Source organism: Coffea eugenioides, chromosome 1 (genome assembly GCF_003713205.1).
Source record: "Coffea eugenioides isolate CCC68of chromosome 1, Ceug_1.0, whole genome shotgun sequence".
In the NCBI taxonomy this organism is placed as follows: domain Eukaryota; kingdom Viridiplantae; phylum Streptophyta; class Magnoliopsida; order Gentianales; family Rubiaceae; genus Coffea; species Coffea eugenioides.
The window spans coordinates 42,670,921-42,692,537 of NC_040035.1; the positions used below are offsets into that span (position 1 = coordinate 42,670,921).

Below are 21,617 nucleotides of genomic sequence, written 5' to 3' on the forward strand. Positions count from 1 at the left end.
TTACTGTACATGTCTTTCTACCGTCCAGCTGACATCCTGTTTGTTGTTAAAAAATCAGAGCCATTTCTTTCTGATAATTGACACATTTTTAAGTCCAACGGATACATGGCACCAAACAAGCCCCAAGATACAACAGTGCATTCTCAAAAAATGTTCTACTTGTTTTTTGGATTCCCCACTCAAGCTTGAAGCAAGGACTGTCCAAAAACCAAAATTTACAATTAACATTGCATAGCTTTGAAATAAAATAATTTACTTCACAAATTTCAATCACTTTTTTATCTTCCCAATTACCTTTTTATCTCACATACATCACATCACTAAAAGTACTACAGTAATTATCTCAAATAAATCATTCAAATAAACTCCTATCCAAACAAACCCAATATTTTTGCTTAAGCCAAGGGCATCATCAGTTCTCTCTCTTTCCTTTAATATTTCTTCTTTCTGCTATTTTCCTTCTTTTATTTAAGCTAGGGAAAACACCACTCTCCTGGCAGCAGGGCGGGGTTGGAGAAGGGCTGGGAAAGCTTAAACCAAAAAAATCTAACCTAATGAATATTTCAATCAATAAAAAATACATGGATGAGATATCTGATGGATGCTATTATTGCACTCCACTCCATTTTGCCCAATCTACAAACTGCATTCCACCATAGATGTTGTTAGCAAATCGCACACCAACTGTGAAGGCCATCGCAACAGGTGGGACTCGATTTGCTACAGGCGATGCTTCGACCAATCGCTCCAAGCCATTAATAATCTGATAACGAGTATTGGAGGAGACTGCTAGGAAAACACCTGGCAACAAATGAGAATAATGAATAACACCAAATGAATGAGGACAGGCAACTCATGGCAGAAGTTCTCTTAAAAAATCTTCCAATTCAAGCCCCAAGCAACGCCTTGTCCAGAATACTGGTTAACAAGTTAAGACTCTTAGGTTCTTTTTTTCTGAAAGAAGATTGTTGGAGGCTTGAACTTTAGCCACATATCTCAAGGAATTTAACCAGAAGGAGAACACCAAGGTTCAAGCATAGGTCTTTCTTTTCATGTCCGTCAGCAACTTAAATCAAAGGCACATGAGATGGCAGAAATAAGAAATCCATCAGATTGTTATCAAACATGTGCTTCAATGACACAGGCAGAAGGAAGGAAAAATGACCAGCACCAGGGAAATGAAGAACAATGTACCCAATCAAGTTATTAAATTTCAGAAAAATTTGAAGAATAGCTCAAACCTATATGATTCGCAGACTACATCCAAATTTAAGGATCATAAGATCCTTTCATAGAATCGTATTCACTCAAACGTTCTTTTCCAAAAAAAAAAAATCACGCGGTTGATTTGACCGTGCAATTGGCACTTACCTTGTGCCTAAGAAATTGGAAGTCATATGTTCATCAGGCCATCAGGAAAAAATTAGAAGAGAGAAAAAGCAAAAAAGAAAAGAACATAGATAAGTCAGAGAGAGAGTCCAAGTCTTTAAGGATTGAGTGCCTCAGAATCAAAGTATGCAACATGATAGTAAAAGGTAGTGAAGCTTTAAATGCATAATGGCACCTCTCTCTGAAGCAACAAAATCAGATAGTACACACAGTGGCAGCAATAGAAAGGATAGGTTGAGTAGTATCAAGTAAAATACCCCAGAGAGCTGCACTCTTTACTAAAGGGGGAACTGGAATATCCTCTTCTGACTTCTTGATGTTCCTGAAAGATAAAAAGAAGCACAGTATAGATCTGGGGCCATTTAAGAATGTGCACTGCCAAATTTTCTGGACATCTCCACTCAAATTTCATCAGAATGACATATAGTCCATTAATGCTTATCCGAACAAGAAAAATGTGAAAGAATAGACTGAATAATTGGGCCACAGTGAGGTACGTAATACTATCTTGAGTTCCCCATTTTGTGTGCTTAATTGAAGGGATTTATGGGGCCAATGTGAAGGTTAATATGAATAATGGCTCTCTCAATACAGTGGAGAAAGCAAAACTTTAATTCTTTCAAGTGTGCTGAATATGATGAACTTACTTTTCTAAAAGGTTGATTTAGGAAAATAATGGATAATTTGAACAATTTGTTCCATCATCAAAATTGCTGCTTTCAACTTATTATATTATTCAAAATCCACTTTCTAAGAGCAAGTGATTAAAAAATTTAATCTCTTGTTTAGTTTCACTTCCATTTTTCAATGCAAAGATTACTTTTTAAAAACTGCATACACCAGTGAAATGATAATTAGAGATGTGAATCATATTTTTTGTTATTTCATGCTTTCAGTCCAGAGCTTTATAGTGAGTTTAAGAAAAGATAATTACTTTAATTCAATACCCAAGAGAACAACATACAATAAGAATTATTCTCGTTCCAAAAGCCTAGAAACTATTTCATAGTCCAATAGCAAGTAATAGCATGAAGTTATCTAAAAAGACATACACCTTTTAGCAGTCATAATCAAATTTGCTATGCCTTGACCGATAAGCCCACAGCCAAATCCAACTGCAGCATATAATACACCCTGGATCGAGCATAAGTTAGGTGGTCAACAAGAGAAATATTCAACAAGGATCCGACAGAAAGTAGCATAAAAAATCACAGATGAACTGGGAAAGCAAGATGTTAACATTGGAACAAGAATGCATGCCATTAACAGAAAAAAGAGGATCAGGGAAAGCTTTTAACTAAATAAAATGAGATGATAGGGGACATATGCTCCCTTCAAGACTTCAAGCCTGGTAACCAAATATAGTAATTGTCACCCGGTGTATCTACAAAATGTATTACCTTGTAAAAGTATGTAGCGATTCGTTGCCGGACTGAAAATTTGCATCCTGGCCTTTCAGCTTCAAAAACACTAGAACCAAAATATTCACAATTAAACACCTAAATAGTCAGTTGTAACAGCAAACAAGATGCACGCAATTCTGCTAGCCCAATAAACACCAGAAGTATAAGACTAAAAAGGGGCATGGGATTGAGGTATTCACAGGACACTCAAGTATTAACTAATTAATCTTATATTAGGCACAAACCCTGTCAAAATTGGGATAGTAGCAATTAAATACAATCAGCTGATAGTTTGCAATATTTAATGGTATTCAGTACAACATGGGGTAATGCATGCTTTAAAAGGAGAAAAATCTTTAGTCCTAATACATGGAGTAACTCTGAAACTGAGTTATATCTCTAACGCGCAGACTAGTAATTGAGGCTATAAATCCTAATTGTGCAACAGAAGTAGCTGGAATTATTTATATAAGAGCATCACCTAATGATCGGTTGATTGCCTAAATCAACAACCTTTGAGGTTTTGACCAACACCAGCAAAATTTTTTCCTGTATAATTTTGCTGGTCATGACATATGTTGGGTAATCAAAGACACTCAGTTGCTAGTTTTACTTTACAGCTTTGCAATCTTTAAAATGCATTCCAATCTGGAAGAATAGGAAGCAATTTATTCAAATCTTATACACCTGACTTGACTTTAAGGTTTCTATATGTGAATCTCTAACTTTCAAGTCACAACAGATGTTTTCTTTTGAAGTGCAATATTTTATCATCAACTGCTTCCTACCACCAGATTGCTGGTTTTCAACAGCCCCTTGATCAGCTTCAATGGCAATATCTATGTTATGATAAAGTCAACCACACAGGGGGTCATCACTATCAACTGTTAAAAGATGAAAGAGAACAAATGACAGTAACATTAAGATCCTATAAGCTATTATACCTGCTTGGGAGAGAAGCAGTGGCAAGTTGTAGTCGCCCTAAAAAGCCACTCGAAACAGATCTCTTCCCAATACGAGCATAAGGTGCCAGCATGCCAACCAGAGCAATGTCAACTACCACCCCAACCAAAACATCTGCAGCATACAATTCGAACTCGGCCCAAAAATCCTTACCCCTCTTCTGAACTTCCGCAAATGTTGCACAACAAGTATCAATGACCACCTAAAATACAAGACATCCAGTTACTTATGACAGCCCAACAGAAAATACATTAACAAAAGTTGGATAACTTGTTTAAACTAAACTGGAAAGTTCACCACAAAAGTCCAGTCTACAAGGTTGAAAGCTACAAACTCGATTTCAACCTCATCCATGAAATTATTCTTTAGTTTGTGCATTTTTCTGCCATGCAACTTCACAGGTTCAAAGAATACAGGAAAACAGACATAATGCATCACTCTAATGTCAATGTTGTCACTTCAGGTTCCATTTGGTATTTGTGTCAAGCATTTCATGCATCCACAAGAAAAGCAAGCCCTGACAAACTCCAAAAAACAGCCGAAACAGCTAAACGAGTATCCCTAAACCATTCCGTATGGGCCAAAATGAGCAATTGTCCTTGATTAACGATTAGAATAAAAACACACATCCCACAGGCATAACTGCCATAGCTAAGCTCAAAGAATAATCCTTTTTGGCAAGCAATACATGTTCCCATACATAATAATTCAACATTATAACCCAGTTCAAAGTCTTTAACTAACCTCTGTCCCAACTTTAAACAAAAACGCTGGATCAGCAAGCATTCGATTCCTGAGCATAGAGCAGTACCTCATCAAGAATCCCAACGGCCAAACTGACCCCTGCATTATGAATTCAATCCAGAAACACTCCAATTAACAATCCATCGACCAACAGTATCAAGATGGCAATAGCAACAAATCCATGACCAGGGGAAAAAATTTAAACATCATAAGCAGGCATTTCCACCTGTAAACCCAAATAACGGCTAAGAATCAAGCTCCGAATCCCAGTAGTCTCGGCAGCTTCTAACATATCAGAAGGCAGAGTCGCCCCTCGTTTTTCAGCTTCTCTCATCACTTCTTCAAACTTCAAAAGAGGCCCGAATTCTTTTTCATCAAAATCACCTTCTTCTTCTTCATCTCCGCCCCCGCCCCCGCCCCCGCCACCTCCACCGCCAGACGGCAATCGCCCATTGCCGCCATCTCCTCCACTTCCATTATCAATTCTGGGTTCCTCTATAACCTCCTTGAGAGCACTCGTTTTCGCAATAAAATCCGATTCGCTACATTTGAGCTGAAACACTTGGCAACTGTTACTCCTATTATTTTCCCTGAAACTACCATCATTTCTGATTGAAAAGCTGGAAAAGGTCGAGTTTTTGGAAGAACCCAAAAGCCTGAACTGGAAGTCAACACTCTGGGCAGCGAATTGGTTGCTTTCATTTGGCGAAATTGACAGGTTTTTCAATGCCAAGCTCAAGCTCTGGGAAGAAATAGCCATACTTGTCAATGTAAAGCTATTACCAAAAATACAAAAGTTCTATACCTGTTTCCTTTTTGGCTGTCAACACTTAAATCAGTTATCAATGAATTATCAAGAAAAAATCCAGCACGAAAGTTTTGGGCCTTTTGGCCTTTGGGTGAAGTATCAAGAATCCGGTTCCGTATAGGTTGTAACTCGTAAGATCCCACACAGTAGGGTTTATCGCACGCTGTTGTTAGAGTGGCAGCTTTATTTGTAGGACTATTTATATTTAGACACCTGGAATTTTGTCATTTTTAATTATGCCCCATAGAATTTACAAAGTTTCAGTATACAGTCCCTGGCCGTCGGCCAACTACCAAATGTCAAATGGGCAAACAAAGCATGAAAAGTGGGAAATTTTGGGTCGAGTTATTTTATTTTATTTTATTTTTTATGTAGAACATATTATTATTATTATTTTTCCATCATGCAACAGGCAATTCAAGAAAAAAGAGATATAAATTCAAGGGCACTACTTTTCTTCCCTAATTTTATAACCTCACTCGTACTCTATTAATAATCATAGAAACAGCTTTAATGAACAATTTATGCCTAATTGTTATAGTAATTGAGATTGATTTTTCAAACAATTTTCAATAAGTTACACGAGTAGAGTTAGCCTTTTTTACTTTGTTGATAAACATGCATAATATGAGTATTATTATACACCATATATCTCGTACAATTGAAACTGAAGCCCAGTTTGTCAAGTAAATTTTTTGGGTATTTGTCTAAAACCTTGCTGTAACTTATTGTAGAAGTTGTAGAAAAAATTTTAAAATGTGTAAATTTTTGAATATTTTGAAGTGTATAGTTTAAAAATTTTGAGAAGTTTTTTGAGATTGCTAAAACTAAAAGTTGTTAAAAAACTTGTGGCAACAAACTTGGCTAAAAACTTGCTTGCCAAACAAGGACTGAAAATCGTTCCGAACCCCATCTCTCCTTTTCCTCCTTCCCTGTTCTCATAAATGCTTCCTACTTCCAAACCCCTAACAATACACACAGAATCTTTTTTTTACAAAGAAGAGGAGAACAATATATAGAGTCTTGTTTTCAACTTATTCTTGTTGTATTACTCCAATGTCAGAATATTATAACTATTAATGTAAATTAGCCTCCATAAGCATAAGCAGCAACTGCAATATCAGGACACATTTTGCATTCATCCTAATTGTGTTCATAGAGGGACATGCTCAGAAGTCACAGCATTGCATCAGAACTTGTTTGATCCCCGTCCTTGGCATTGCCAGTTCCTAATATAAACATCTCCAGAAGCATTTTGCCTCTCCGATTTTCGCCTCAAAGCTTAGACAGCATAACTAAGATAAACAAGCAAGAAAAGCCTTTGAATTTTCATCTTTCTCGGTGCCTGAAGCAACTTTACCATGTGATTGCTGATAAAACTTACCGTGGTGCTATACATTAGCGAAACAAAGAGAACAAAAGCATACACAGCAACATCGACTAATTTGCTAGGCATGCGAGTTGGATGTAAACCAAGAATTTACATGGGTTAAGCAGCTTGACTATTTACTTTTTTAATCTGAAAATTTCATGAGATGAACATGTCACTAGATTGTTACTACATTTCAGACATAGGGATCAATTGACTTGGACAGAGTTTCTGTCCAAATCAACCAAAATTTCACCTGCTTACAAAATCACATCCTATCAAATGGAGCTGTACATGTATGAACCCAAAAGAATCTGAAAACTATAAATGATATACCTCCTTTTTTCCCTCTCTAGAGTCGACTTAATGTATTTACTCGCCTATACTAATGTTGAGAACGGAATGTCAGCCAAACTTTTTGAGAACGAATACTAATTTGTCTTCAAATTATCCTTCCTTCCTTTTCCAAGAAAATTGCATTATATTTCACCAAATCAGTACCTCCTTCAAGCCTTCAAAAGTCAAAGAACATCTTGACAGCGAATGACTTGGCACCTCAATATACACATTATATCATGAGAAACGAGCTCAGACCCAACCTTCCAGGGTTACTATCAGGGTATCTAAGAAGACTTGGTAATGTCACGATTTTTCAAAACAAAGAGAAACTTTTGCGGTGTCTTGACTGAAGGGAAAGTCTTCCATGCTCACCTGATGCCCTAGGAGTAGGCGCTGTACTTTCAACAACATCTGTTTGAGCTTCTGAAGACTGGGGAAGCAGATTGCATCCCATCCTCCTTGCAATGAAACGAGGAGAACTGATAGAGCTGTATGACTTTGCCACCCTTTTCATCTCTTGCTTTATTTTAGTGAATTCTTCTTCAAGCTCTCCAACTCTAGATCTCATCCTTTCCATGTCTACTTTTAATACCTGGTTCTCACGAGCAACTGTCATCCACCCATCTCTCTGGAGAATCTGACCCGCCATGTCACTCGGGACAGTCATTGGAACAGGAGGAGCAGTTTCAGCATCCAAGACATGGAGGCAGCCGGCAAGAGCTGCCCTCAGCTGCAACTGCTCAAAGAACAGCACTTGAAGAACAACTCTGAGTGGCAACCTTTCATTTTGAGATGCATGAGCACAAGCATCAATGGACAGCTTCCGAAAGTCAATAATGTTGCATAGCTGTTCCTTATCTTTCTCAGGAAGCCAAGGGTGTTCCTGTACAAGTTCATGAGAATGTTCTACATTAGGATAATAAGAGGCTTTGTTGGTCACCTTTGTAGGAGTATAAATAGCAGGTACACAGAAAACTGCGTGTATCTGTGTTGAAGCATGTTATACGCATGTGTAGCCAAGACGCACTGCATATATCAAGTGAAGGCTAAAACATAACACAAAATCACAAGGGAACTGTTACAAACTAGACATATTCATAAATGTCCCCAATTGGAGATCACGAGTTTAAGAAAAATAAACAGTCTCTTTGCAATGAAATCAAACAAAAGCTGAAACAATTAACTAAAATAACATTTTCTGGTCTTTTGAAGAAAATTACAACTGCTTCAGAAATAAGAACTGAATTATAAGGAAGCCTCTAGCAATTTAAGATGTGCTGTAATCAGAAAGCTGAAGAGGAAATAATGATACGAACTAAGAAAAATCATTTTCTAGAGCCCAATTTTCCAAGAACAAGAACATGACTTGTTCACATCATTTGGGGAGCTTCTTTGACTATAGACAGCACTTTAATTCAGTTGACTGCAAATACTTCGAACATAAAAATTACTTTAATATGAGAGAACCTGTCAGCCAAACTGTCGTCCATCGCACTTTCATTTCCTTTTTCTTTTCCTAAGCAAAACTCAGCTTCATCTGGATCATAAAGGTCCTAAAGGACTGAATTAAGTTGATTGCTGTGTATCAAATGCAAAAGGATTTTGCAAGTAATTTATACACAAGTCATGCAGTACCACAGAAAGTCAGAAACACATCATTATGCAGAACTCCTAACATAAAGGAGAAAAAGGAAACTGCTTTGGAGTTGCACGACATTCCATTAATAAAACTAAGTTACCAGCAATTAATTCACAAATTTTACGTGACACACAAGTTGATAAGCAGCAGTGAACTTATTGTTACCTTTAAGTAAATATCCAGCGCTCGGTACAATCCATCATGCAAAGATCTTGAAGATTCTGGCAAGGCTTCTGCAAGCAAACGCATTTTGTTGGGTTTCAGGTTCACATCAGAAGCAACCTCAGCAATGTATCCATCTACCAACTTTGCCACTCTCTTCAATGGTCCTGATGATGGAGATGTTTCTAGATCAAAAGATGATGGGGATAGAGAAGTTAGCCTCGATTCAGAAGACATAAAATGATGAATCATTCGCTCTACACAATCAGTATTGTATAATGTATCAGAGTCTGAGTAACATGGTATCAGTAGACCATCTAGAGTAGCTTGATCCAGTTGCACCCCTATTCTTCTCTCTAAAGAGTCCTGACATGTATGATTGACACCCAATATCAATGCTACTCGTAGAAGCCCTAACAGAAATCGGCAAAACAATGTCCCCTTTTTTTCAGGGAGCAGCTTTGTAACACTTTCTAAAAGAACCTTTTGGTCAACGGCAGCTGGAGTCATGCTGAAACTTGCAACAGTTCTGGGTTTACCACTCTGTCCACCCTGCCATCTGCCCAAACCAGGAAGGTACTTTCTGCAGTAGTGCATTATAGCACCTGCTAAATTTTCTGGTTTTATACCTTTTCCTTCCATTGTATGAATCAACCTCTCAAACAAATGCACACTCAGATATGAAATGTCTTCATACCACCAGTCTGATTCCATGGTACTTTGGATCTTTGCACCTGTATTGATTCCATTCCATAGAATGCTACCCCCAGGGCTCTGTAAACTACCATACATCAACATAGGCCATCCAAAGAGACTAGGATCTGTACAAACCATCACGGAGACAGCATTTAAACATCTACTGACAATTTGCAGCTTGTCTGCTCTTGAAATTACTGGTTCACAACTTTGGAGAGCCAAAAGGCAATCCTTCCAGTTCTTTAGAACATTATTGTGGAAGAAACCTTCTGACTTTGACAATAAGTTATCTTCTCCATGCTCGTCTGTCATTTCAAGGTAGTCCGCTGCACAATATACCATTACTATGTTTCTTGCTGTAAATTCCACCCGCCCACCATAACAGAATTTTATTATGACCAAAAATGTCTCACTGCCACCAGGGAAGTCTTCAAAAGTTGTGATGAAATTCCCATCAGTGGATTCTTCAGATTCTTCGATTATGTTGGAAATCCTCCCACATCTTGATACCAGTGGAAACTGGAGACAAAGAAAAGTTAATATTATCCTCAGGATTAAGAAAACTACAAAAAAAAAAGCAAAGAAAATGAGGATTAAAAGAGAAGAAAAAAGCAATTCCAAGGAAAAAGTCAAAGAAATCCCACACAACTCAAATTAGTACTGACCCCTCCCCTCAAGCCACAGAAGAGGAAAACAGTTGTGCATTAAGCAAGAAGAAGGCGAAATTTAAATTAAAAAAAAAATTATTAAAATTCTAAAACCACTTAAGAACCTAATGAACAGAGGTGCTAAAACACAAAGAAATGAGCTATTAAAAAAAAAAACAGTGTACTGATTTATAGAGAGATCGCAGTCATTTCAAACAAGACAACATCCTTGGAGTCCTCACAAATTGTTTTAGAGAAGAAACACTTTTGTTGCTAAAAGGCGGGACATTGGAACTTCATACATGTAACAAACAAAATGTCAGAAAGAGATTCATAGTAATTGGAAAATTGCAAAATAATCAACTGACAGTCACGTTCTAAAAGCAATGGACATGCAAAAGCAGACATTTATCAATATGATTAAACACCTAGGGAATTGGAAAGGTCAATATGCTTTGATGTGAGAAGTTTAACACAGTACAAGATCATTGCCTTCGACCTACTCAGATACAAATGGCACTACATCAGTAACCAACTCAAGATGAACAACAGAAAAAGTACCACCAAAAGAACAACAAAATACAAAAATAGATCTCATATATTTCCAAATGCACAAAGAATAATAAATACCTTGTGAAGATGGAAGTTAACACCATCTACCACCACAGTTATGTCACTTGGTAGAGTTGCATTATAGAACCTGTGAAGTTCATTATAAATCAAAATCGATTTAATTTGATTTAAAGCTCATGTACCAGGTAAGTGTGTGTAACGTATGTAAAGTCAAAACATGTTCGGCATCCTACTACATGTCAGGGAATGAAGAATGACGATTAAACTCAAGTTCCAACTTCAATAAGAGAGATAGCAATTGTTTTTGCTCATAATCATGCCTCCTTCACATTCCTCACTCTGACACCAATTCGTGTACAGGCAGTTCAATAAATTCAAATCTTATTCTGAACTATAAACCATATTTGCGACAGGTAACTGAACTGAACAAGGACAGTCAGGATATTTACCCAAGGACAATCAGGCTATAAGAGCCACAACTGAATTCCTATTCCTTGATCCCAATCATGCGTAATAATGGAGGCACTGCAAATATAACAAGTTCCACAATTCACCACAATCTATATCTACTATATTTGGATGCCAAAGGCTAATTCTATAGTGTTAAAGAACATGATGATTATTGACAGGATCAAAGCAAATAACTTGAACAAGTCCCGGAGCTGATGCCTTCACATATGATTTTTTATCAAGAATCTAACATAAATAAGCAATTAAGTAATAGACAGAAGCATACCAGTCATTGCCTTCACGGCGGAAACCAGTAACTTTTGCTGCAGGAGCCATATCAATGCCCCCCCTGAGGACTCAACAGACCTTCTCCTCTATAAGAACAATTAGTCAATCAGTTCAGTCCAATTTAACTCTCTTCCTCTGTTTTTCGCTCTCTTTTGAATTGAATAAGAAGCATCAGAGGACCAGATAAGTCCTATCACCAGATTAAATTAAATAAACCCCATCCTAAAGAATAAAGTCAGGGCAGGCCACCAACCATAGCAACCACAAGAACAGAGTCAAAATGAGTCAAACCCAAATCACCCCTCCAAAATTAAGTAAATTCTGAGCACAAATCAATCAAAGTAATCATTTTTACGTTCAGGGTTCTCTCTTTCCCTTTCTCGCACCACTTTACAGCTAAGCCACTGAGTCCCCAGTAATTCTTGCACACAAAAAGACTAGCTCACTGCTCTTGATATCCCCTACAAGACACAAGACAGCAACAGCATGGTCCATACTCCACACGTTACTTTAATACACTCCCAAAAAAAAACATACATATAGAGAACCCACAAGCCAAGACACGCAACCGGCGGAGAAAAGCATCGTTTTCACAAATTTTCGAGCTTTATCCCACGGCCCATTGCTATAACTTCGGGTTTGACCCCTTCAGATAATCTAATTTTGAGAGAATTTAGGCCGGCAGAGGATTAAAAGAGGGACAAGGGGACATGACAAATGATATGAGAGAGGAAGCGGAGAGGTGGGGGAATAGTAGAATAATAATAAGCGTGTGTGGAGTTGGGTCACGCTTTTTGTCGAACAGATGGTCGGAAGGAAAAACAGGGAAAGCGTTCGAGGGAATATCGAGGTGAATCCAACGAGCGGTGCGGGCTTGTGTTCTGTGGGTGGTGGAATTACTAATGAGATTGTCTGATAATTGATGCCTACGTGGTGGTGTTATTATTTCATGGATTTTTTCTGATTGGGACATTGTTGTGATTGGTATAATTGTGGTCTTTTTTTTCTTTTCTTTTCTTTTCTTTTCGGGAGTGATTGTGGCTTTGTTGGTGGCCACCCCCACGTGAAATGGTGCTAAATTAGTAAATTGTGTGTTGGCATGAGAAATTCTTTGGGTTAGCTTTGCTTTCTTTTGAAGGCAGTGTAAAGCAAAATTTTGTGATTAGAAGATGCTCAAGTGCTTCGTTATGTTCTATCATGTGCAATTCGACAGTAAAGAATGAGTACTATGAAGTCTGTCATTATATTCAATTCATCTGTCTGTAGTTAGATGGTAAAGATTGAGAATTCTGATTATGCTTTCTAGTTGGCCTTGTTTGGATTAGGGTTTTCTGTAGAAAAGTTTTTATATTTTTCGTGAACATATTTTTCAATCACCTATTCTATTAGACATATTTTCGTGAACACATTTTCGATCATCTTTTTATCTCACATACATCAAATCGTTACAATTTATTTTTTTACAAAAACTCATAAAAATAGCAAGCGAGACGGATTTGAATACTTCTACAATTGGAAAAGTAAATTAGTGTCAATTGTCTTAAACATAAGCAAAAAGTTACAGATATAAATGCTCAATACTTACTTTTATCAAAAGCCATTTAGTATGGGATTTGTCTCGATGGACATTTGTTAGGATAGAATTCAAGTATTACTTCACCAAAAGCTTGCAAAGATAGATTTCAAGTGTTAATTTCTTGAAAAAATAAAATTACATAAGATAAGTATTTAAATGTAAGAGGTCAATAAATGTGAATGTATATGTATGTTTTGTATGTATACTATCTTGAAAACTTTTCATTCATTGCCATTCCGTAGTTATAGTTAACTAGTCAAAGACAAAATTACAAAGAAAGATGAAAAGCAGGAGAGGGAGACTCGAACAAGGCACCTAAATGGATCATGAATATGAAATGAAGAGGCCATGAAACAACAATTAATGGTGGAGAGTTGCATTCCAATCCATTTTAGAAAAAGATTAAACTTCTATATACTGATTATGTAATGTAATTCATTTTAAAAAAAATATGTATATATTATGCATAAAAAAAAACTATGTATACATTAGTGGGGTTGGGTACATGCACATATACAAAACATAAATTTCAAATTAAAATTAAAACTAATTGTCATATTTTTCAAGTTCGATAATATATACACCATCGGTATATTAAAAAAATAATTCTTTAATAAAAGTTACCATACCTGCGCGAAAATCTTTGGCAAAAAGCAAAAGGTGACACTTTCCTTTAGTGAGAAAATAATGTGAAGAAGAGGCTAAACTGCAATTCGAAGTTATAAACCCTCATACTGGAAATACATCTTGATCATAGATTGTTGCCGTGAATTTCTATTCAAAGCAATTTTTTTTTTATTTTCATGTACTCGTATAGTATTTACAAGAGATTGTGAATTTATTAAACTCAATTGGATTTTGCCATGTCCAACGGCTTATCACACTATAAAACTATGATTATAGATGACTCGTACAGAGAAACAACCAAAGCGCCTGTGGCCTAATGGATAAGGCGTCTGACTTCTAATCAGACGATTGTGGGTTCGAGTCCCACCAGGCGTGTCTTTGTATTTTTCGGGACTTTCATGGATGCGTTATCCAAAACTGGACCAAGATGTTTCAGGGCCTTTCGTGATAAAGTTGGTGGCATAGATCTGTTTTCTGTTTTATTTTTTGTGTTTTGTAATTTTACAGATTCTGTCCAACAGAAATATTCGATTGTGAATGAGGCGAAATGTTTATGTGATAACCCAGAGATACAGCATATATCTGACTAGTGGTAATCAAATTGGTAAAGCATGATTTAACATATGACAAGGAAAATTAGTAGCCATCTGATTTTAAATCAAGAGATACATGCTTTAGTTCTATGTGTGTGCGTATATATATATATATATATATATATAGAGAGAGAGAGAGAGAGAGAGAGTTGCTTCCTAACACCTTCTTACTTAGGAGTACATTGCAGTAGCATGGATGGTTTTGGATCAAATTAAAAGCTCAGACCAAAATCCATGGCAAGCATTTTACATCTTTATGAAACTTAAAAAATCGATGGTGCCAACACTAAGTAGGCAACAATAGTTTGTCTAACGAACGATTGGTAGTGTAGCACAGAAATAGGCAAAACAAAAGGCCAAGTACTAACTAATTCCAATCGCCTTGAACCATCACATGCTTTTCAGTAGACTAGGTTTGAAGAACGGTAAAGCATCTTTTAATGCACAAAGCTTCTACCAAGGTCTTCTTAAGCCTTTAATCAAGTCAAGGCAAATAGCCTACATTATTTGTTGGCAATTCTTTAAGAGCATTTGCAAACGCGATGGTTATTACACTTATCATAAGCCTTGAGAGGTCATGAGCTGATAACAAAGACCCCAGCTAAAACCCAAACCTCAGCACTCATTCACCATGGTAATGGACCGTTTACTGCCGGTATATCATTTTAATGCTGAGAAGCATCTTCAATACCTTGACAAGTAAAACTGATCGCAAGCCTCTTCGTAAATAAGAAAAGGGCCAATAGTCACAAAAAGAATAATATATTAGGGAAATGAAGCCTGAAGAGGCAGAACAAAATGATACAACATGATCCCGTATAGTTGTGGTATGCATTAAGCAGCAGATGAGTGACCACAAATTACAAACAGTACATCTATCCTTCTATAGTTCTCCAAAGTGTCTTAGATAAAGCATCACAAGTCTTCCTACTAAAATCCCGCCCTTAAGACCAACATTGAGTTTCATGTTCCTTGTAACTGCACGCTATGGACTAGTAACACTTTGAAAGTGAAAAAATGTGGCCTATATCACAATGAACCATATAGATATACTCAACAGATCCGTAGAAAGAATTGCAAGACCTGCCAACAAGCAGCACTTGAGAAAGAACCACACTATACTGTTTCTTAACTTGCAACAGGCTTTGAAATTGCTTTTCTGATAGCCTCAGCGTATGTCCTGTGTTGATAGGTAAGGGTGGAATCAAGTAGATCCCAGAGAGATGTTTTGGGATTCCATCCTGGAAATCATCCAACAAACATTGACAATCAAATTCAGTGAATCCTCAGTGACAAGAAATTTAACAGAAGTACAGGAAAACAAGAAGTTCATACCCAGTTGTTTGTTGATTATAGTCATATCAGGAATTCTTTTATCACTATCATCATAACCTTCACCATAAAATTCTTTGGAGCTTACATCTATGGTAGCCGCTTCTAGTGGAGGCTCTCCACTAACCTTTGCATAAACCTGCCGAATGTGGGTAGAAGATGGTAAGGAATTCAAAATATAGACAAATCACAAAAACAAACACAAAATTAATGATAAAACACTCTATGACAAACATCATTCATATACCTCTGTCATCATTTCAGCTAGCTGCCTGACTGTAACTTCATTATTAGGATTACCCACATTGAAAATCTGACCATTTGCCCTAGCAGGATTTTCCTAAGCAAAAGTAAACCACTCAGATCCAAATTCAACAATAACATGTGTAACAAACCAAAATGACACCAAAGCCAACATACAATCATCAGATGAACAGCTTCAATTGCATCTTTAATGTAAACAAAGGTTCTCTGTGATTGGCCTCCATCAACAAGTTTTAGGGGCTCACGCCTCAATAGATTCTGAAGAAAAAGAAATGGTAGAATATGGTTAAGAGATAGGACAACCACAAAAAAATTACAGACTACCAACATGAAAACAAGAAATGAGACTAACATTACTAAAGCATGCCAGAACTCTTGGAACACCCTCACTGGGCCCATCAATTCCAGGTATGAAATCCATTCTAGGACCAATCCAGTTAAAGGGCCTAACAATGGTAAACTCAAGACCGTTTTCAGCACCCTCAGCTGCATTGCAAGGCCAAGTCAGAAATATCCAGTGCAGTATCTAATATTGAAAAGACAGATCAACAAAAAGGTAGCTCACCATAGATCAATCTCTCAATTAATTGCTTTGCGCATGCATAGGACCACCTCTGCTTCTCAATGGAACCAAAAATGCAAGGGGAGGTATCTTCCTTGAGAACATAATAAGCAGGATCCTATTTCATAAAGCAGAAAAGACTCAATGGATTTCCACCGCTTAAAATCTCGCTCTACCAAAGTGCCAAAATAGTAGTAATAGTAAAAAAACTGGGTTACTAAGTGCACCAAATATGAAACCTAAGACAAAATGCAGCAAGAAGAAATAGCTCATATTAATATTTTCAGCAACATGAAATAAACTAACCAAATTTTACCATACAGCGCATTGGCGTGCTCTTAAACTAGTCCTCATTGGAGTCGATCAAAAGAAAAGAGCAGCAAGCCCCATCAAGATTCCAAAGTGATGTTGAAAAACTTTTTTATTTTCAGTTTGATTATTGTGACAAAGCAGAACCAGAGACGAAACATACTTGGGGAAAGGGGGAGATTCTTTGAAAAACTTTACAAACAAGATGCGGTTTTCCATTTGGAACCACCTAGTACAAAAAAGATGACCCTATGCAACTCAAAAACATGTATGTTAGCACATGTATTAGAATTTTGAACAGAAAGTAAAATGCCAAGTACTAGTCAACATCAAGTTAAATTAAAAGGCAAACTATAAATTGCAATTTACATCATTTGTTATCTTATTTAAAGGTTCTTTGCCACTGTTATTAATAAAAATCGCTTCTATCAATGCCATTCATGCAGGAGCCAAAGTAGAAACAATAAAAATATGGAGAAGCAGAGTAAAGAAAAAATATCTTCCTATGTTTCGAGTTATAGTTGAAAGACTTCAGTTTTGGCCTCTTTGCCTAACTACCAATGTCAACAATGGTACAAACACGTAATCCCCTAGCTCAGACTGGAATAATTTCCCAGACACAACATGTATCTTCAAGATTCCCAAAAGATCAACTTAGCTTCTCAAAATTAAATGGAAGCCACAGAACAAAACCTCACTTAGATAACTTGCAGCACACAAATGGTAAATTCTGACCTCCACATGTTTTTCATTTACTGGTCAAATATATGGATATTTGATTTGTAACAAGTTTCCCTCTTCTGGAAACTATATAGAAGTCCCAGCCAAGCTATGATCCAACTAAATCCATGAAATAACGGGCCTGATACACATGCACCCCTATCCATGCCATAACAAGAATTTTCACATTCCAACATTACTACTTATGAAAATTAAGGTTTCCACAGGGAAGTATGAAATCACTAAATAAAATCAAAAGAATCATCTATAGTTTAATGCTTTCAAAAATTTTATTTATCATAAGAGTAGCCAGCTCCATAAATGTGTCAAACGGCCTCCAAAAAAATCTCTAAATTTCGACACCTTTTCTCAGAGATTTGGATGATATACACAGTTAATAAACTTTACAATCCAAGACAGAGAATAAGATGCAGTTTTAAACAAAATAACCACATGATATTTTCTTCTTCTCAGGATTCCCTTTTGTGACTCAAAATTCCTAGACATATTTAATCCCATTTCATCCAACATATAAATGAGAGTTATCCATGATACTCACTAGTTTAGGACATCTAGTCAAACATCTGAAAAAGGTTTTGAAAGCATATCCTCACCTGTCGCAATTGGCTATCTTTGGGTAAAAAACTACCGATTGTTTTCCCATAAACTTCACAGGTAGAGAAGTGAATGAGACGCTTGCCATTTTCAGAGCAATACTTAACCTGCAGAACGCCACAAAATCCGCATTTTCAAGAGACGAAAGAAAAAGTCAAAAGCCATAGACCATTTTACAGTAACATCAACGTTCCCCAGCATGTGAACCAATGCTGCCTCAAAATAGCCAATTCAATCAGATTATTGCAACATCGCCCCAACCTTTCATCCCTCTTAATAAAGAACATAACTAGAAGTACCGAAAAACGCAAAGTTCATACCACTGGGAGAGCATCAATGAAGTTGCTGTAGATTGTATCGAGAGGTCGAGTATTGTAATCAGCTGGAGTACAGATCGCGGCAAGATTTATAGTCTACATGACAATAAATACCCAATAAGGAAAAGACAAAATAAAAAATCAGCAGAACAGTCAAATCCCATTTACCATTCCAGCATTTAATAATAGTATTTGACCCTATCTCAAGACTAAAGCCCCTATAAACAATTGCATATACTATTATAAATACAGAAGGCATATAAACCAACCTCGAGAAACAAATCTTTTCAGCCGCCAAGATTCAGATCTAACATCTATCATTCAGTATACTCGGAACAATAAATCAAGAAAATTACTGCAAAATTTTCCATAATATGCAATATAAAAAAGGAAAAAGAGCAGTTAAATGCATGCAAACAACCATATTTCCCCGTTTTCCCTCTTAAAAACAGGAAATAATCACGGAAAATCACTAGACAAAGAAAATTCAGAGGCATGATAGAAAACATGGGGAAATTGAAAATGCCAAGCACTGAAGAGAATAAAGAAATTTACAAGATCTGCCATCTTGATGAGGCCTTCAAGGCGGGAATCGTTCTTAATATTGAGGCGGTGGAATTGGATACGGCCGGCCCAGGGCAGCGACGCCGGCTCCAACAAATGCTTGATCTTATCGCTGTAGACATCCACGGCAAGGACTTTATGCTCCGTTTCCGACATCAATTTCTCGCAGAGGTGGGACCCAATGAATCCACCGGCGCCAATCATGCAAATTGTCATCGGCTTTATCGGATTCCCATCCAGATCTACTCTTCCTGCCATTTCGTCTTCCCGAAATCCTTGACCCTAGGTTTCGCTACTCTGTTCTAATAAATGCTACGGTGTAATTGGAGTGCGTGAGTGTGTGAAATTTGACGATGGATTAAAGGAGGTGGACGGAGGAGGAGAACGGTGGGGAAGCTGAGGGGCTGTATTTAAAGCAGAAAAAAGGAGGGAGGTGAGGGCAGAGGCTGTGAGAGAATATGGCCCTACTCGCGTTCAATTTGTATTATTATGGACATGGGGAATTGGGATAGCTTCAACTCATCTGTACGCGCGGGAGCATTTCGAGTGGGGGATTATGATTACGCGCTCTGAGTCTGAGATCGCCGTGTGATGATGTAGAGCGATGTACTGGATATTTGGACTTTTCTGGGTTACGGTTTTGTTTGATTAGTGGTCATAATTGGTCTTAAATGGGTATGATTTCTTGATATGGTACTTGATTATGTTTCCAAAACATGTTTGGATAGTGTATTATTTGAAATATATTATTTGGAATAATTACTGTAGCATTTTTTATGATGTGATGTATGTGAGATAAAAAGTAGTTGGAAATATAAAAAGGTAGGTTGGGAAATGTGTCTGTGATGCAAGCGAAATATTATTTGGGATAATTTTGGTATCCAAACACTCTTATTAATAATGTAACAAGTTCTCTAGTTCTCTAGTCTATTGAAAACATTAATGTAATAAGTTATCTAGTTTGGAAAATTAGGGGCCTGTTTGGAACCTGAATTTTTTGAGAGTTTGTCTAAAACTTTACTGTAGTGCACTGTAGAAGTTTTTGAAAAATTTTTGTTGAAGTTTTTGTAAGATAAAAATTTTTGTAGAAGTTTTTGTAAGATGAAATTTTTTTCCCTTTTCTTTTTTCTTTCTCTTTCTTTCTTTTTCTTTCTTTCCTTTTTCTTTTTTTTCCTCTCTTTCTTCTTCTTCTTCTTCTTCTTCTTCTTGTTCCTTCCCCCTCCCGCCACCCCTCTCCTCCCTTTCCCCTTCGATTCTCTCCTCTGCCTTTCCCCCTCCCTTCTGCATGCCAACCCCTCTCCCCGCTGCCCCTTCCCCTGCTGCTCCGCCACCCCCTCCCCCTCTTCCCCCTCCCCTCTGCACGCCATCCCTTTTCCCCCCGCTGCCCCCGCTCTTCCTCCCCTCTGCACGCAACCCCTTCCCCCGCTGCCCCGCCACCTCCTCTGCCCTGCCACCCCCTCCCCCACTGCCCCTTCCCCCCTCTCCCTCCCTTTGTTTCTTGGAGCGCTGACCACCACCTCTGCCATCTCTTCGACCAGAAATGCAGGTGCACCAGAGCACCAGCGCCCCCGATCTCCTCCGCACGCGCATCAGCCAGCCTAGCTCCTGGTGCGCCTTCTCCACAGCGCGACCACAACGCACTCCAGTCGTAACGCCCGCGCGACCTCCATGCCCCTGCTTGGCTCTGTTCTTTTTTTTTTTTCTTTTCTCCTCTCCCCCCCTCTGAGACTGAGACACCTCCTCCTCCTCCACCTATTCCACTTCCACTTCTAATTCCAGTTCCTCCCGCCGCTGCAATTCTTTCTATGCCCGCCATGGAAATAACGGATCCCCCAACCCTAACTCCACTTTGGGTGATTTGTAAAAAAAAAAAAAAACAATAAATAAAGAGAGACAGTCGGCCCAACCCCGGCATAAACGACAGCGTTACTCCTCTTTCTGCAGAGGAGAGGGGGTGAGGGTGAGGGACAGAAAAAAATTTTTTTGACGTGACCGGCTGCGGTACAAGTGGTGGAAGTGGTGGCTGGCATGGTGGGTTGGATGAGGGAGAAAAAAGAAGAAAAGTTTTTGAAAATTTTTTTGTGTATTAGATTTTTGAAGTGTGTAGGGAAAAAACTTTAAGAAATTTTTTGGGGTTCCTGTAGCAAAAGTTGTTAAAAAACTAGTAGGTAAAAAACTTGGTAAAAAAACTCACTTCCAAACAGGCCATAGGTTGTGTTTGGATTGCATTTTCTAGGATTTTTTGTAGAAAAATTACTGTAGCGATTTGATGCATGTAAGAAAAAAAGATAATAGAGAAATGTGATCACGGAAAACGACGTAATTTTTCTGCTAAAAATGGCTGTCCAAACAAGGCCTTAGTGTAGATTATTGATTAGGTACAATGGACTAGTTCTCTAGTTTATCTGGATGAACAAAATTTTATGATTGTAGTTTTCTAAGAAAATTTTTATTACGTTTTCTATAAAAACATTTACTAAATACTTTTTTATTTTACATTCATCAAATTGTTATATTATTTTTTTTTATAATAGACTTGGAAATGTTCGATGGGACTTTTGCTTATTGGGGACAATTATTTGCTTGAATAAGTTGTGAAAAAAATCAAACTTGATTATTTTCTGTCTATTGTAGCAGTTTTAGTTAAGTGCGTAGGATAAAGAAAATC

At 37.5% G+C, this 21,617-nt stretch overlaps 3 protein-coding genes and 1 non-coding gene across 4 annotated transcripts; 1 reads left to right on the forward strand and 3 right to left on the reverse strand.

The window, feature by feature from the left end:
* Positions 1 to 321: 321 nt before the first annotated feature.
* Positions 322 to 5,444, reverse strand: LOC113775214 (protein RETICULATA-RELATED 1, chloroplastic). The gene is made up of 7 exons (XM_027319996.1): positions 4,726 to 5,444; positions 4,500 to 4,598; positions 3,737 to 3,957; positions 2,790 to 2,859; positions 2,444 to 2,523; positions 1,647 to 1,711; positions 322 to 801 (listed from the first exon to the last, which is right to left on the reverse strand). Exons 1-7 carry the CDS (start codon positions 5,257 to 5,259, stop codon positions 608 to 610), a joined length of 1,263 nt encoding a protein of 420 aa, XP_027175797.1. The 5' UTR covers positions 5,260 to 5,444; the 3' UTR covers positions 322 to 607.
* Positions 5,445 to 6,786: 1,342 nt separating this feature from the next.
* LOC113761094 (BTB/POZ domain-containing protein At3g44820) lies at positions 6,787 to 12,572 on the reverse strand. Its single transcript, XM_027303972.1, has 4 exons — positions 11,469 to 12,572; positions 10,790 to 10,859; positions 8,820 to 10,031; positions 6,787 to 7,898 (listed from the first exon to the last, which is right to left on the reverse strand). The coding sequence occupies exons 1-4, from the start codon at positions 11,516 to 11,518 to the stop codon at positions 7,329 to 7,331; spliced, it is 1,902 nt and encodes a 633-aa protein (XP_027159773.1). The 5' UTR covers positions 11,519 to 12,572; the 3' UTR covers positions 6,787 to 7,328.
* A 1,403-nt stretch (positions 12,573 to 13,975) lies between these two features.
* Positions 13,976 to 14,048, forward strand: TRNAR-UCU. The gene has a single exon. It is a non-coding gene; the product is annotated as a tRNA-Arg (tRNA).
* Positions 14,049 to 15,009: 961 nt separating this feature from the next.
* LOC113751916 (UDP-D-apiose/UDP-D-xylose synthase 2) lies at positions 15,010 to 19,380 on the reverse strand. The gene is made up of 9 exons (XM_027296064.1): positions 18,941 to 19,380; positions 18,389 to 18,481; positions 18,068 to 18,175; positions 16,428 to 16,542; positions 16,215 to 16,348; positions 16,019 to 16,120; positions 15,846 to 15,938; positions 15,602 to 15,737; positions 15,010 to 15,507 (listed from the first exon to the last, which is right to left on the reverse strand). The coding sequence occupies exons 1-9, from the start codon at positions 19,205 to 19,207 to the stop codon at positions 15,395 to 15,397; spliced, it is 1,161 nt and encodes a 386-aa protein (XP_027151865.1). The 5' UTR covers positions 19,208 to 19,380; the 3' UTR covers positions 15,010 to 15,394.
* Positions 19,381 to 21,617: the final 2,237 nt, after the last annotated feature.